Below are 15,585 nucleotides of genomic sequence, written 5' to 3'. Positions count from 1 at the left end.
CTGCTGCTTTATTTTATTTATTTTATCAAGGATCTGTTTGTTAGGTCAAATTAAACCCATCCCGAGAAGCCTACCGTGTCAACCCTCAAGCCCAACCTTAAGTCCTAAAGTCCAGGGCTTTGCACCAAGTGAGAGCTGGGGTATGGCCGACCACGCCGTACTCGCAATCTGGCACCGGCCTGTGTTATTGGAAACAGAACATAGTCTGGACTTTTGGGTAAAACCCCAGTGTTTGGCACCAGTGGAAACAAGGCATCTTTAGACCTCTGAGTCACAATTGCGTTTAGGAATTGATCCGGAGAAGGTGTTTCAAAAACTGTCATGGCCTTGAATGTTTCCAGGAGCAGAGTAGGCTCTATCATTGTGAAATTGAAGAAGTTTGGACAAACTAATATTCTTCCTAAAACTGGCCGCCCAGCCAAATTAAATAATTGGGCAAGAAGGGCATTGGTCAGGGAGGTGAACAAAACCCAATTGCATTCTAACAGAAATTCAGGGTTTCTTTGCAGAAAAAAAGACAACCTGCCAGAAGGACAACCTGCAGCACTCTATCAAAGAGGCCTTTATGGTAGAGTACCTAGATGGAGGCCAGTCCTGAATAAAAGGCATATGACATGCCACCTGAAGGAGTGCAATGAGGAAGACTACTGGACTACATCTAGTGAAAACAAGGTACCGCTCATCATATGGCTTATACTATCTTTACAGTGAAGCATAGTGGTGGGGGCATTATGCAGTGGGGATACTTATCAGCAGGAGGGACATCGCCTTTATTTCTAAGACTGTTGGGATGACTGGACTCGATAGCATTGCACTGTGGGTCCAGTGGGTCCTTATCAAATGAATAGCTTCATGACTGGCAGTGAAACAAAGTGGAATGCCTTTAGACCATATTTCCCAATAGCCAAGTTCTGATTTCAGTAAGGTTTTGAAAAGCAGGCTGTCAGCCTGTGTCATCACAACTATTTTATATAGATTTACAGAGTTGAAGATCATTCCAAGCCATTTCGCATTCTTTCCAAACTACACTTCCAAACAAAGTCACATGGGTCAACAGGTGAGGACATGACAACCTTGGCTTTTCAGGCTCGCACTGCTGCAGCGGTTAGATTGATGGACCACTCTAGGCCACAAGAGATCTGATTCCTGACTCTTGAAGTCTGTCATGTAGAAGAACACAGAACTCTTACAGCTGAAGAGACTTCTGTGTTCCTTTCAGCTTGGGGCAGCAGACAGGTAAGCGATGCTATGGCCTGGCCAGTGGAAAGTGATGACATGTCTCTGGGCCTATTTACACTGCATGGTCCCCCAGGACTGCAACAGAAGTGCTTCAGTAATGATAATGTCCCAATTAGCATACTGAAGGTCATATGCTCATGTTAAAAGACCTGGTAGGTACCCATAAACCCATATGGCCTTCAGAACACTGACATCCATTAGCTCTTTCGCAAGGACACATTTCATTGCATTACATGTTAACAACCTTGTGATGATTAATACTGTAAGTTAAACTAAATGTTTTAAGTTTGTAGCAGTAAAGGACCTTTAGATATTGCTTGTGACTCAAGAAAAATAGTTATTCTGAACTATTCCAACTGTACACTCCATCTCTCACCTTGAACACGTTGGAATTGAGAGGCAGAACCAAAGTTAACATTCAAATCAACATCAAAGCACATGTCTGTGCTCAATTTGGTGCATTTGTCTTTGCCAAGAGCCCTGTCAAGGCTTTACTTTATTCAAGTGTCTGTTTGCAACTTGTGCAGTATTTCCTACAGTGATTACCCAGCACAACCCAAGCTTGGACAGCTGCTCATTTGGGACACACACACAAACACTCTGCTACTCAATCTGCATCATGATTGTGTAGGGAATCCCTGGGCTGTCTCAGGCCACATTTAGAAAACATAATGACACGTTCGTCCGACTCTTTTCACTTGCATCCAAGCTCCAGTCAGAAGCATTGTGACTTTCACTCGCCTAGGAGTGAGCTTTGCCTTATTATCCGCAACTCAGCCACCTCATTTCTCAATCCACCGCGACCTGGCATCTTAGAGGAAGACTGATCGATCACAGAGGAAAGAATGAGCGAGAGAGCGAAAGGGGAAAGTTGAGGGATTCTCTGTGTCCCCTTTGATGAGACAGATGTACACATTCATCATGATGCACTCAGACTGAAGTGGTCTTTTGGGACATGTCAGCATTCGAGCCACTGCCATGACTTTCTCCTCGTGAACCGTTCTTACTGCGGAGGGTAACAACCAACGCCATTGCGAACCACTGCATTAGAGCAAATGAGCAAAAGCAGGTGGTTGGTCCTGGGTCATCTAAAGGTTCAATATGAGCATTTGTCCAGATCTATTACTGTGTGCTTCCAAACTGACCTAAAAAAAAATTATAATAACGATTCTCAGACATTAGGGGAAAGGTACAGTAGAAAATGCTGTGTTGGGAGTAAACTGGGCTGAGAGCAAGGAGAGAAAGAATGAGACTTTGCTTACTTGACGATAAGCCTGGAGTGTTGGTCTGCCTCCCTGCACCTGGCAAAAACCTCTTGCGGTTTTAATGGCATGTTTGCTTAATCCACTTCACTGGGCCGCCTGAGGCAATCTTTAGATGTTCACATTTTTCTCAGATGGCTCTTGGTGACACAAAGCCCCTGCCTTGCCCTACTCAGAGATACTAAGCCCGCGCAATTCTTTTGTGCTCGGTGATGTGAAATTCTGCCTCTCAAACCACTTGGACCTGTTTCATTTATCCTGACCTAGTCACGGGAGGTGTATTGCGGCCTTGCTGTCGTATTGTGGCTGTGTTCTCACATCTTATCCTGCTCTATATTGAGCATTGACCTTCGGCTGTAAACTGGCACCCATCCAGCCTGTCTAGCCTCTAAACAATGTAAATGGCTTTATAAAATTAAATAGCCATGCTGCCCATTTAAATATAGAACAATGTTTTGTTTCTGGGCACAGGGGCTTAATTCTATTAGCAGGCCCTTTAAGAGGTCCAGAGCCCCTGTAATGCCCCTTGAGGCCAGTGGACACAGTATAAAGGTCTCTCACAATGAAATTAGACCGTCTGGAAGATAAATATTGTGTTCTGCTCGGGATGTTTTTGTTTGTGGATGGAAAATATTCCAGCAGTATGAATGCACTTTCTGATGTGGAGTACTGTATTACAGTACATTGGCATATGAGTGATTGAGGAGGTCACAGAAAGCCACATTCACTTGGCCCCTTATCCTTAGGGAACAGATCACGGATGTTATGAGCATCCTGCTACCCTCTTCACACATACATAGTGGTTATCCTTACATTGATTTTGGAACATTTTATTTTTAAAACATCTATTTTAAAGCCTTTGCTGGATCAATACCCTATCATGGCGATTGACCTTGAGAAGCGCTGTATAAGTAACACATAACTCAGTGCCCAGAGACAACCGCTTCCAGAACACATATTAACCGAGTGCCAATCTTATTGGTCCACCGGCCAACAAATGAGGCACTTTAAAAAGCTTACTATATCACAAGGCATGCTGGAATATTTGTCAGTGTATTTACTAACAGCGATGAACTCTTCAATCTGAGGGATCTGCGCTCCATTGATCGTCTGGGGTGATGTGTTGCTCAGAGGACAGTGAGGGGAAAGACTGATCTGCTGGTCAGTTATGGGTCCGCTTCACACGATTCACAGACTCCAGGCCTTGCTTTGCTCTCAGCCGTTCTGGCATTTACACACAGTCACATGCCCATTTGGGTCTCAACAGGAGGTTGGTAGCATCTCTTTCGCTCTTTCTTTCTCTGACTCACTATTTTCTTCCTCTCTCCCCCCCTTTTCTTTCTCTGTCGTGGCGCTACTGGTGCAGAACGTCCGTCAGAGAGGCAAGCCTACCCAAACAACTACAGTTGTCTCCCGGCCTCGTGATGCACATATCACACCGGCGCTTCGCCACCAATCTCCACATCTCAGTCAATCAATAGCCACAGAAGGTCAGGCCTTGAGTGAACACCTTGCCCATAACAATACACATCCATTTGAATTTCAAGAGAGGAGAAACCAGGTTAAGATTGGACTAATGGCCAGTGAATATTGAATAAAGAGTGGAGCCTGGGTTGAAGGGTAGGACACCCACATCGTTTGACAGAGAGTACCTTGAACAAAGTAGGAAAGCCTGAACCAATTTAATATAGTGTGCACCATGTTATTCTTTAGAGCATGTTGTATACTGACTCACTTCCAGAGCTGCAGTATAGCTACCTTCTATTCAGCCTATATTTATGAGAGTGCTCTAAATTAAAATTGTGCATTTCACCTTTCCTGGCTTGTACATCAAATTCTGGTCCCTCTACTGTGCTAATTGTTGGATGCAAAATAACCATTTTAATTTCTATGATTAAAAGCTTGTTTTCCACCCCACTGTCCCTGGTACTGTAAACCCTTTTTTAAATGAAATCGTCCATCTGGTTTGGAATGTCTCTGGGTTATTTTAATATGAATTCAGGCCGCACAGAGGATACAGTTTATTTGGAGTTTCTGTGGATGGTCAGTATAGGACAATGGAAATGGCTTCAAATTGGCAATCGTTTTCTTCAACAACATGACCCTCCACTTGTCATGTTCTTGCTATTTTTGAAATGGAAATGTGGCTCTCTATTTGAGTACACCGTAAAAATATAACTAGGGAATTTACTTATTTCCCAGTTAACAGTGCAGCAGATTGTGGCCATTTAGCCTGATTTTCAACGACAATATAGAACCCATATTGACAGACTACCTCCGCATTGCTGAATAATGATGTGTCTAAAGCGGGAGAGGACTGATAACTAGACAACAGTGACAGATGATTTTACCTCATCTGTCTTAGGAAATATTGAATGTCTTCATTTAAACCAGATGTTGGTATTATCAGATGGCATTTTGGATGAGGTCACTAAGTTGTAAGGATCGAGGTAGTTACTTCCATCTAAGAGATTAGATGTTTGTCAAAGTTACAGTTGGGTTTAGGAGTGTAGGTTTAGGGAAGACAATATAGAATGTTATCTGTGACTTTCATACTGTGACTTTCAGAATGGGATTACCTTAGACTCACATGCTCTCATACTTCCTCTAATACTTCCACTTCTCTTCTAGCGCTCTCATTTATCTCTTTCTTTCTAAGTAAACACACACACACCAACATCTTGCTCATATAAACATCCCCCCTGTCTCTCCTTCCTTCTCTCCTTCTGGCTAAGACATATTTCTCAGTTCATTCTAGGTTTTGGTTTATCCAGGATCCTGGGTTCTGGGGCATCAGTCTGTGTGGCCCTGTGACCATCGGAGGCCCTGAGGAGTGACAGGAGCAGTCTGACTATGGAGCATCTAGCCTGCTGGGAGCTCAGAATAAAGGTCTGACTGATCTGGTTCCTTCTGCTCGAGCTGGACCATTCCCCTGGACCTTCTGGACAGCTACCTCCCCTGGCGCTGTAGGAAGGTCACATCTACTGTTATCGAAGTCAATATGATTACGTCTTAACCCAATAAGCATCCAGAGCTCTATTGATTTATGAACATGAAGTAATGCTTGGCAAGGTTAGGCATACAGTTCTCAGGGAACAGTATCGTCCTGTTGCTGAACATACCTGAAAATCGAGGCAAATGCTCTAACGCAAAGTCACATCTCGTGTAGATTTACAGTTTATCCAACAGGGGGTGCAGTTTTAGAAGTAGGAACACAGACACACACGTAGACAACATGGAAGAGTGCAACACACATTTGCCATTTGCTGATTAGATGAAAAAAGGCAAGGAAATGCGTAACACTACCTCACACATTACAGTGCACAGCGAAAAAGAAAGGCACAAAAGTGCTCCGAAATCCAAGTGTAACACACCATGCAAGATCTTTGAGAAAAAGGCTATTAAAGGGGCAGTCTGCAAATCAAACAATAAAAGTTATCCCACAATTTATTTGGTTATCTGTTGAGGGTTTGTTGCAACAGAAATTTTCATTACATTAGAATTTGTAGCTTAAACGATCTTTGTGAAAAATGCGTTTGTTAAATATTTTGAACTACATATTTAACAATATTTTAGTGTGAAAAGTTCACAATTTGGACTGTGATGGAATATGACAGTTAAACTAACCTCATCATGAGGCATTTCGAGGTTATATTATGAAACAGTTCACTAAATTGAAAATACAAAAAAGAGCAACATGAATCGCAGATTGCCCCTTGAAGAATGAGGAGTTTGTGATGGCAGCCAATAACAGGAAAGGATGAGTAAGAGGCTCTATGACTCAAGAAGCTTTCAGCCATTCTGTAACACTTATGTATTCTAATAAGACAATATATCAAACACACTGCCCATAACTTCCCGTTGTTAGTAATGCAAAGCTGCTTTGCCATAATGGTACAATCTGTCCTAAAGGATGGGTGCATGCTGTCGTTCCAGTTCAGCACTAACACATCTGTTTCAAATATACTGTCTGAACCAGTAATGGTGGAATCGGGTTAGTTAGTGGTGGGCAATAACAAAAGCCTGCTCCACACCATGACCTGCATGCACCCTACAAACACTGCACAAGCCCGGATGATGACAGAAGCTTTGAACGGCGAGGCACACTCACCTTCTGGCTCACCACACAGTGTGCACTGTGATTCTACAGAGTAGAGAGAACCAAGAGAAACAAGAGCACATGATTACCATCAGATACTGTGCATGCGATCGTGATGGGAGAGGGAAGGGACGGGACATGGCATTGATTGGAGTGGACGGTCATTTTGTAGCACATCGATCAAACAACATTAGAGCAAAGTGCATGAACACAGACAACAGAAGACAGTACTCTCAATGTTTTGACATGGAATGGTAATATTAGTGTATAAGGTGGGAAGTGACAACCCGTTGTGGCTCTATTTTCACCAAAAGACGGTGACAATAGAGACATAAATCTAAATAGAAAAGCTCAGCAGCAGAGCCAAAGATTAATGATAATGTATAAATTCATCACTGTCACTGCAGACAAAATGTTAATGTCAAAACATTGTAAACTAAGGCATTCACAAAAGTGTATCTAAAAGTAAAAAAACTTGACAATGAACATCAAATTATATACAGATGCTAGAAACACAGTAGGGCCCCATTCACAGTAGGGCCTCATTCACAGTAGGGCCCCATTCACAGTAGGGCCCCATTCACAGTAGGGTCCCATTCACATTAGGGCCCCCTTTATGACTGTCAAAATGTTTTGACATTTTATTTTCACATAATAACATTTGCTAGTGCTAGTGTATTTGTTGTATTTCAAAGCCATGTAAATTAGTTTGACCGAGCAGTATTTAATGAATTCCAAGTGTCTTTCTCTCCCTAAATTACACAGTGAATAAGGCCCAGTGTGGCTGTGTTTGTACGTACAGTATGTATGTATGCACATGTATGCGTAAATGTGTCTATGTTTGTTTCAAATGTGTGTTTGTATCCATATTTGTTCCTGGAGTAAGACACAATTCCCATTATGAGCTTATGCAGGAATGATGACGGTGAGACCCCCAACTCCGAGACCATTAATCTTCTAGACCTGCTCCACGCCATGCTTTCCCTGATGCCCATACAGCAGGTGTGTGAGCCGTAGCCTTAAAGCAACGCCCTCCTGTCACCTGTTAGCTGAGGGACCAGAGTCATTCCGTCGCTACACCAAGAGCCTCCGTCCTCTAATCAGATCAATTAGCTGCTAGATTAGATACACAACAGCCTTGTCCTCTCGAAGCTGAACATGGGAAGTGGGTGGCTACAAAGAATTTACAACTGCTTCTCCCTGGAACAGCTGGCACCGTGTACACATCAGTACACACAGGCATGGGCGCACATATACACCCACATTGTCCATGGATGTGTTCCGCGCTGGACTGAGTACCTGCTGTCAGGTGTTAAAAAAACCCAGATTCATAGACACTAGTACCTCCTTCTCAGTGCCTGCTGTCCAGTTGGAAACAAAACCAGGGGTAATAGACTACAGTAAGTCATTCTCAGTGCCTGCTGTCCAGTTGGAAACAGAACATGGGTAATAGACTACAGAAAGTCCTGTTCAGTGCCTGCTGTCCAGTTGGAAACAGAATCAGAGTAACAGACTACAGTAAGTCCTTCTCAGTGCGTGCTGTCCAGTTGGAAACAGAATCAGAGTAACAGACTACAGTAAGTCCTTCTCAGTGCGTGCTGTCCAGTTGGAAACAGAACATGGGTAATATACTACAGTAAGTCCTTCTCAGTGCCTGCTGTCCAGTTGGAAACAGAACATGGGTAATAGACTATAGTAAGTCCTTCTCAGTGCCTGCTGTCCAGTTGGAAACAGAACATGGGTAATAGACTATAGTAAGTCCTTCTCAGTGCCTGCTGTCCAGTTGGAAACAGAACATGGGTAATAGTAGGTATTGATCAGGTAGAGACATTACTGGATTTGTGACATTTTCTCCTAGGTTAAGTTCCTGGAGAATAGTAGATCATCAGGGCCGTACCTTATAAAGAGGAGCTACACAATAAAGAAATGCTCAATGTTTGGAAAATGTGCTGCTTTACTTACTATCCCCTCAGTATACAGTGAATGTACAGTACATCATTCAGACCTACTACTGTGCATTTCCATTAGGCCGTCCTACCTCTATTAAATAGAACTGGCTGCCACTACATTTCCTTTTATGGAACTGAAGAGGATATATTGATGAGTCATCCCATAGCCCATCCATTGGTCCTAGGACAGGATGTGCTTCTGTACACCGTCTTCACAGGAAGAGACTGTCAAAATCTTCATCTCATTCTGGGGAATAGACAATGCCCTGTGGCTATGTTTTCCCTGTCGTTTGACTGGGTCTGGAGACCTTGTTCATCTGCCTGATGGGATGACCCGTCATAAACAATTCAAGCCCAGTGTGCCTACTCTACATGACATCTGATTCCAGCTTTTCATGGCTGATTGGTGATACAGTATAACATGTCTGTCCTCCACAGAGAAATTGGAATTCAAATGAAAATGTAACCTCATGACCATATTTCTGAATCACGGCCCATACTTATATTCATAAAAGGATTATGGCGCAGTGTAAACACAGGTGCCATTATTCGGTAATGAACAAGAACTACTTATAACTAAGGAAAACAAACAACATTATGATTTATTTACAATATGACAACTGAACAAAAAGGCAAATTGAAGTTGCAAGTGTGCTGCAAGCGGTTGCCAAGCAACCAATGGGATTTCTAAATCAACTGCTATGGCACAGAGAGAGAGAGAGAGAGAGAGAGAGAGAAAGGGAGAGAGAGAGAGAGAAATGGAGAGAGAAAGAGGGAGGTAGAGAGCAATACACTAGTGTTGATGGATACAGAATAAAGAATATCTTTGCATTAACCATGAAGATTACAATCAATTAAGATTTTCCAACAAGGCCTTGAGAGTAAATGTGTACCTGGCTGCACAGAAGGCCTGCTGAACCCATTGGTCTCCACACACACGGGCGAAAGCCTGTGATTACATACACTAGACAACCGTTTATCGTCAAGTGTCGTTGAAGTTCATAACAAGACGGATTTCCTCCCTAACGTATGTTAAGTGTCAGGCTGTAACTGTCAGGCTTTAACCATGATGGTCACAAAATACAAATACCTACACTAAACACTCACACTGCCGCAAGGGCAGTCAATTAATATAAATCAAAAGACCAACTACAATATAACAGCAACAAAAGCAAGTCATAATCCTATTCGTCAGTTATGACTCTTCACCCGGCCAGCCAAACATCCTGGTAGATCTCACAAGATATTCCACCATAATTAACATGCTCATTTGCATATCGGCAGCACTGCTCACACTTCCTCTGTCAGCATATGCACATCGCAAACATTCGTGCACATACACACACACACGCACGCACGCACACACCATAAACATTAGCACAGACACACATCACCGCCAACACCCTCCCGCTTCACACAACGACATCTAGAGGAACACCAGTGAGGCTGAACTTGAGGCTGGCCATTGATTTCAGTTTACACTCACCTGACTACCATCATCCTTCATGACTGCTGACGCCTCCGCTGAGCTGAGATGGCGGTTCTGAAGTAGCAGGGTGAGGAATCATCACCCCCAATAAAGCCTGGCTGTTCCCTGGTTAACCGCACGGTGCTACAGACACAGCCCCCCCCCCCCCCGCTGTCCCTGTGTAAGTGGAAACCGCAGTCAGCGAGTCCCAGGAGTGACTGGAGGCCAGCACTGATGTGCTTATTTCACAATCACAGGTACAGTCACCTAAGACTGAGTTGTGGCCGCTAAAGTGGTGGCTGTTAGTGACCGATACCTGAGGGATTACTGTACTGTTGTAATAGTGTACTGTAGTGTGGGAAGTGTTAGGCTTGTGCCACAGCCAGTTCAGTGTTCTGTTGAGAAATAACACTTCTGCTGACAAAAGTAGTTCTCCGCAACTGTGGCTGCAAACATCTGCAGCATACTGTACTGAATGACCTTCTGGACTTAGTCAGATATAAAATAAAATACAACAAACTACTGTGGAGTCCGTTGAAAAAATTAAAGAGTGACACAAGAGATACATTTGAGGGCATAAACATGCCTGAACTGTAAACTGTACAGGAATTACAGCCCTTTTAAAACAAACTCCTTCCCCATTTTAGAAGGCCATTATGAGGCTGAAAATCTTAGTTAATTCATCAGACAGAGCCAAAATACATGGCGTGTCAAAATCTAATTTTTGCAACATTGTTAAGAAAAAACTGTCAACTAGTGAGCTCAGTAATAGCAAACAACCTGATAGAACACCAAAGACCACTGTAGTGGATGAACAAGGAATGCTTTCCAATTGTGAAGGAAAACTCTATTTTCACCTGTAGAACAGATCAAGAACACTCTCCAGGAAGTAACAATAGATGTGTCAAAGAGTACCATAAACAGAAGGCTACACTCAGAATGGCTTCAGCTGGAACTGGCTCACTTGTCTTCATTGACTTCTGAGGGCAGCAGCAACATGAATTCCGAAGTGTACAGAAACAATTCATCTGATCAGATCCAATGAAATGCCTCAAAACACACTTGGAAAGTTCTTTATAGTCAATTCCCTGACCTGTATCAAATTCAGCACGCATTTCACTTGTTGATGACAAGACTGAAGGCAAAAATGTCCCAAAACAAACAGAAACTAAAGAGGGTGGGATCACCAGGGTAGATTCCCAGTGTCTGGTGATGTTTTGGTGGGGAGACCTCAAGCAATTGAAAGGATTTTCAGGACCAAGTACTACATAGTTTATTTTAGATTAGATTAATTAGTCCAGTTAGTGGAGGGACTGAAATTCTAACACAGATTATGGTTTATGGTTGTCAATACCATCCAATCCAAGTCTGCACATTAACCTAGTAACCATTGATTGAATTCAAATCCAATGAGAGCCAACGTGTTTTACTGTCAAAAAATCTCATGGTCTGCAATGTTATTTTGAGCCGAGTACAGGTTATGAACAAATAACTCGAAAGAGATTGAGAAGAAAAGCGTTTGAAGAAAAAAGTATTTGGTTGCTCAGCTGTCTTCAGCGGGCATTAGACAGACAATGTTTTCATGTGACGGTGTGAAGTGTTGCATGATATAGCATCCTATTCAGACTGACTGCACGCTGTTGTCCAGCTTTAGCCTGGTGGATTTTAAAAGCTGCCACACGTCAGCAAGCACTCGACAGCGTGTGGGCTCTTTCACGACACGTCAGAGAACACAACCCAACAACCCAATTATCGGGCCACATCACCACACACAGGTGGAGAACAGAGAGCACGGTAAGAGGATGCATGATGACATCACAACACCTGTTTGCTTCCAGTGTTTCATTGAGAATGATGTGTGTTGAGGTACTGTACCTAGTAGCACTTTAGTTTTGAACTAAACCACAGTGGAATAGTGCTTTTCAGCTTAACATATAGTCAACAATGCAAGAATGTATGTGTGTTTGTGGGGGTTGAAGAATTTCTGGGGGGGTTGTGTGGTTAGAAGAATGTCTGTGTGTTTGTGAAGGTTGAAAGTTGTATGTGTGTTTGAGGATGTAGAAGAATATATGTGTGCCTGTGGGGGTAGAAGAATGTATGCGTGTTTGTGGGGTTAGAAGAATATATGCAGGTTTGTGGGGTTAGAAGAATGTATGTGTGTTTGTGGGAGCAGAATAATGTGTGTTTGTGGGGGTAGAATAATGTGTGTTTGTGGTGGCAGAATAATGTGTGTTTGTGGGGGTAGAATAATGTGTGTTTGTGGTGGTAGAATAATGTGTGTTTGTGGGGGTAGAATAATGTGTGTTTGTGGTGGTAGAATAATGTGTGTTTGTGGTGTTAGAATAATGTGTGTTTGTGGGGGTAGAATAATGTGTTTGTGGGGGTAGAATAATATGTGTTTGTGGGGGTAGAATAATGTGTGTTTGTGGTGGTAGAATAATATGTGTGTGTTTGTGGGGGTAGAATAATGTGTGTTTGTGGGGGTAGAATAATATGTGTGTGTTTGTGGGGGTAGAATAATGTATGTTTGTGGGGGTAGAATAATATGTGTGTGTTTGTGGTGGTAGAATATTGTGTGTTTGTGGGGGTAGAATAATGTGTGTTGTGGGGGTAGAATAATATGTGTGTGTGGTGGTAGAATATTGTGTGTTTGTGGTGGTAGAATAATGTATGTTTGTGGGGGTAGAGTATTGTGTGTTTGTGGGGGTAGAAGAATGTGTGTTTGTGGTGGTAGAATAATGTGTTTTTGTGGGGGTAGAAGAATGTGTGTTTGTGGATGTAAAACCTGTTTAGGGTCCTGTTGGTCACAGACCTGAGCCAATGGTACCACACGCCAAATGTGCCATTCATTAGTACAGAGAACAGTGTATGGCATGTGTAGCCTTTCTCTGACACCGCCTGGTGACAAGGGGCTTGGCCCTTGGCTTTTGGCACAAACCTCCCTGCTATCAAGGGCATTGAAGTCACCACATAAAGTGGCGTTGAGGCCTGATTAGATACTTCCAATGGTTCACCACTGGAACTTTCAGCCAAGCATTTTCAGCCTTCTAAGAGGGAGTGAGCGCTGCCGTGCACAACAGTCTGGGTCTGTATGAACCATGGACCTGTTTGGCGGTGTGCACACAGAGGAACCTGAGGATAGGGCCATTCTCGCTCCTTTATCTCTCTGACGTCGAGGCACAGATCGTACGCCGGGCACCACCACACTCCCAGGTCCTCAGGTCTCGTCGTCATCAACGATCGGGCCTTCCACTGCTGTGTCCCCAACACGATGGGGGGAGGGAGTCGTGCTCCGCCACGCAGTTGTGGGCGAACGCGGAGTACAGGAGGTGACTAAGGGGAGCCCGTGTTGAGGGTGAACATGGCAGATGTGTTACCCTCACCACCTCTGGGCAGCCCGTCAAGAAGTCCAAGATGGAGTCGCAGGGGGATGTTGAAGACGCTTTGTCACGACACCTTGCCTGAACATGCTCTCACCACACACCTGTGTTGTCACATTTGAAGTTGCGGCTTCGCGACTGTTAACCTTTTCAAATGTATTCCTCACATCCGCTATTAAGTGTGATCACATATTTGTCCAGAACAGCACGTTTGGTCCTGTGATTCTTGCCTCATATCGAGCATAAAAGGCATGCAGCTCATCTGGTAGGCTTCTGTCGCTGGGCTGCTTGCAGCTGTATGTCCTAGTCTGTGATAGTTTACAAGGCTTGCCACGTCCAATAAGCTTCAGAGACAGCGTAATGGGATTCAATCTTAGTCTCACATGCACAGAATGGCTCACAACACTAAGATTTCACATTGGTGAGTGAGCAGAGAACTCGACTTGCATGCAGAGATCCTTTGCTGCGCGATCATTAACCAAATTGAACGCAGTGTTTGGATTGGAAATTATTCTTGAGAGCTTGCAAGTCAGATATAGAGCAAGCTAAACATCATTGTTGCACACAGTAAATTAGCAAAAAAGCATGTACCCAGTATTCAAAACCAAGAACTCTGTGGTTTATGTCACACAAGGAATTCACTGCGACCATGCTTTCAGGGCTTCAGCTCCAGATAATTTTGGGTCAGCCCTGAATCTACTGCATGCTAAGGTGTTGAATGACCCGCTAACTAGAATAGAGTATCAATAAATGTGCTGTAAGTGTACCTGCCCACTAATCTGAAAATACTCTTTACTTCCTGGTATAGTATCTGCTAGGGTTTAATAATTTCCTCCAAATAGTATCATATTTCAAGTGGAAAATAAATATTTAGAAAACATAAAACCAGAGAATAGAAAACCGAAATGATTAAAGGTAGAAATATATATGGATAGATCTAAGGTTGTATTAATTTAATCAACTCAAAACAGTATTTCCCATCAATTGTTCATGTGAAATTACAAGTCTGCATTTTTTATTGGTAGTTTTTGCATTCATTAACATTTGTTAACAGTCATTACTCAAAATGTGTAATATACACTCACCTAAAGGATTATTAGGAACACCATACTAATAATGTGTTTGACCCACTTTCGCCTTCAGAACTGCCTTAATTCTACGTGGCATTGATTCAACAAGGTGCTGAAAGCATTCTTTAGAAATGTTGGCCCATATTGATAGGATAACATCTTGCAGTTGATGGAGATTTGTGGGATGCACATCCAGGGCACGAAGCTCCCGTTCCACCACATCCCAAAGATGCTCTATTGGGTTGAGATCTGGTGACTGTGGGGGCCATCTCAGTACAGTGAACTCATTGGTATGTTCAAGAAACCAATTTGAAATGATTCAAGCTTTGTGACATGGTGCATTATTCTGCTGGAAGTAGCCATCAGAGGATGGGTACATGGTGGTCATAAAGGGATGGACATGGTCAGAAACAATGCTCAGGTAGGCCGTGGCATTTAAACGATGCCCAATTGGCACTAAGGGGCCTAAAGTGTGCCAAGAAAACATCCCCCACACCATTACACCACCACCACCAGCCTGCACAGTGGTAACAATTTTGGTGAGCTCGTGCAAATTGTAGCCTATTTGTAGTGAAGATGAGTGGTTCCCGGTGGGGTCTTCTGCTGTTGTAGCCCATCCGCCTCAAGGTTGTGCGTGTTGTGGCTTCACAAATGCTTTGCTGCATACCTCAGTTGTAACGAGTGATTATTTCAGTCAAAGTTGCTCTTCTATCAGCTTGAATCAGTCGGCCCATTCTCCTCTGACCTCTAGCATCAACAAGGCATTTTCACCCACAGGACTTCTGCATACTGGATGTTTTTCCCTTTTCACACCATTCTTTGTAAACCCCCTAGAAATGGTTGTGCGTGAAAATCCCAGTAACTGAGCAGATTGTGAAATACTCAGACCGGCCCGTCTGGCACCAACAACTATGCCACGCTCAAAATTGCTTAAATCACCTTTCTTTCCCATTCTGACATTCAGTTTGGAGTTCAGGAGATTGTCTTGACCAGGACCACACCCCTAAATGCATTGAAGCAACCGCCATGTGATTGGTTGATTAGAACCAATCAATTATTAGGAACAGGTGTTCCTAATAATCCTTTAGGTGAGTGTATTTATAATGAACTAAAGTCAA

At 43.2% G+C, this 15,585-nt stretch overlaps 1 protein-coding gene across 1 annotated transcript in view; it reads right to left on the bottom strand.

Moving 5' to 3' along the window:
• Window positions 1-15,585, bottom strand: part of LOC114840944 (disks large-associated protein 2) — a gene marked incomplete at its 3' end in the record, with an annotated part of 78,969 nt that overhangs the window by 31,867 nt on the left and 31,517 nt on the right. Inside the window, exon 3 of the mRNA XM_029125532.2 lies at window positions 6,613-6,645. Coding sequence (XP_028981365.2) covers window positions 6,613-6,645 — 33 coding nt within the window. The remainder of the gene's footprint in view (window positions 1-6,612; window positions 6,646-15,585) is intronic.

Source organism: Esox lucius, chromosome 15 (assembly GCF_011004845.1).
Source record: "Esox lucius isolate fEsoLuc1 chromosome 15, fEsoLuc1.pri, whole genome shotgun sequence".
In the NCBI taxonomy this organism is placed as follows: domain Eukaryota; kingdom Metazoa; phylum Chordata; class Actinopteri; order Esociformes; family Esocidae; genus Esox; species Esox lucius.
This window is presented reverse-complemented; position numbering and strand designations above follow the sequence as displayed.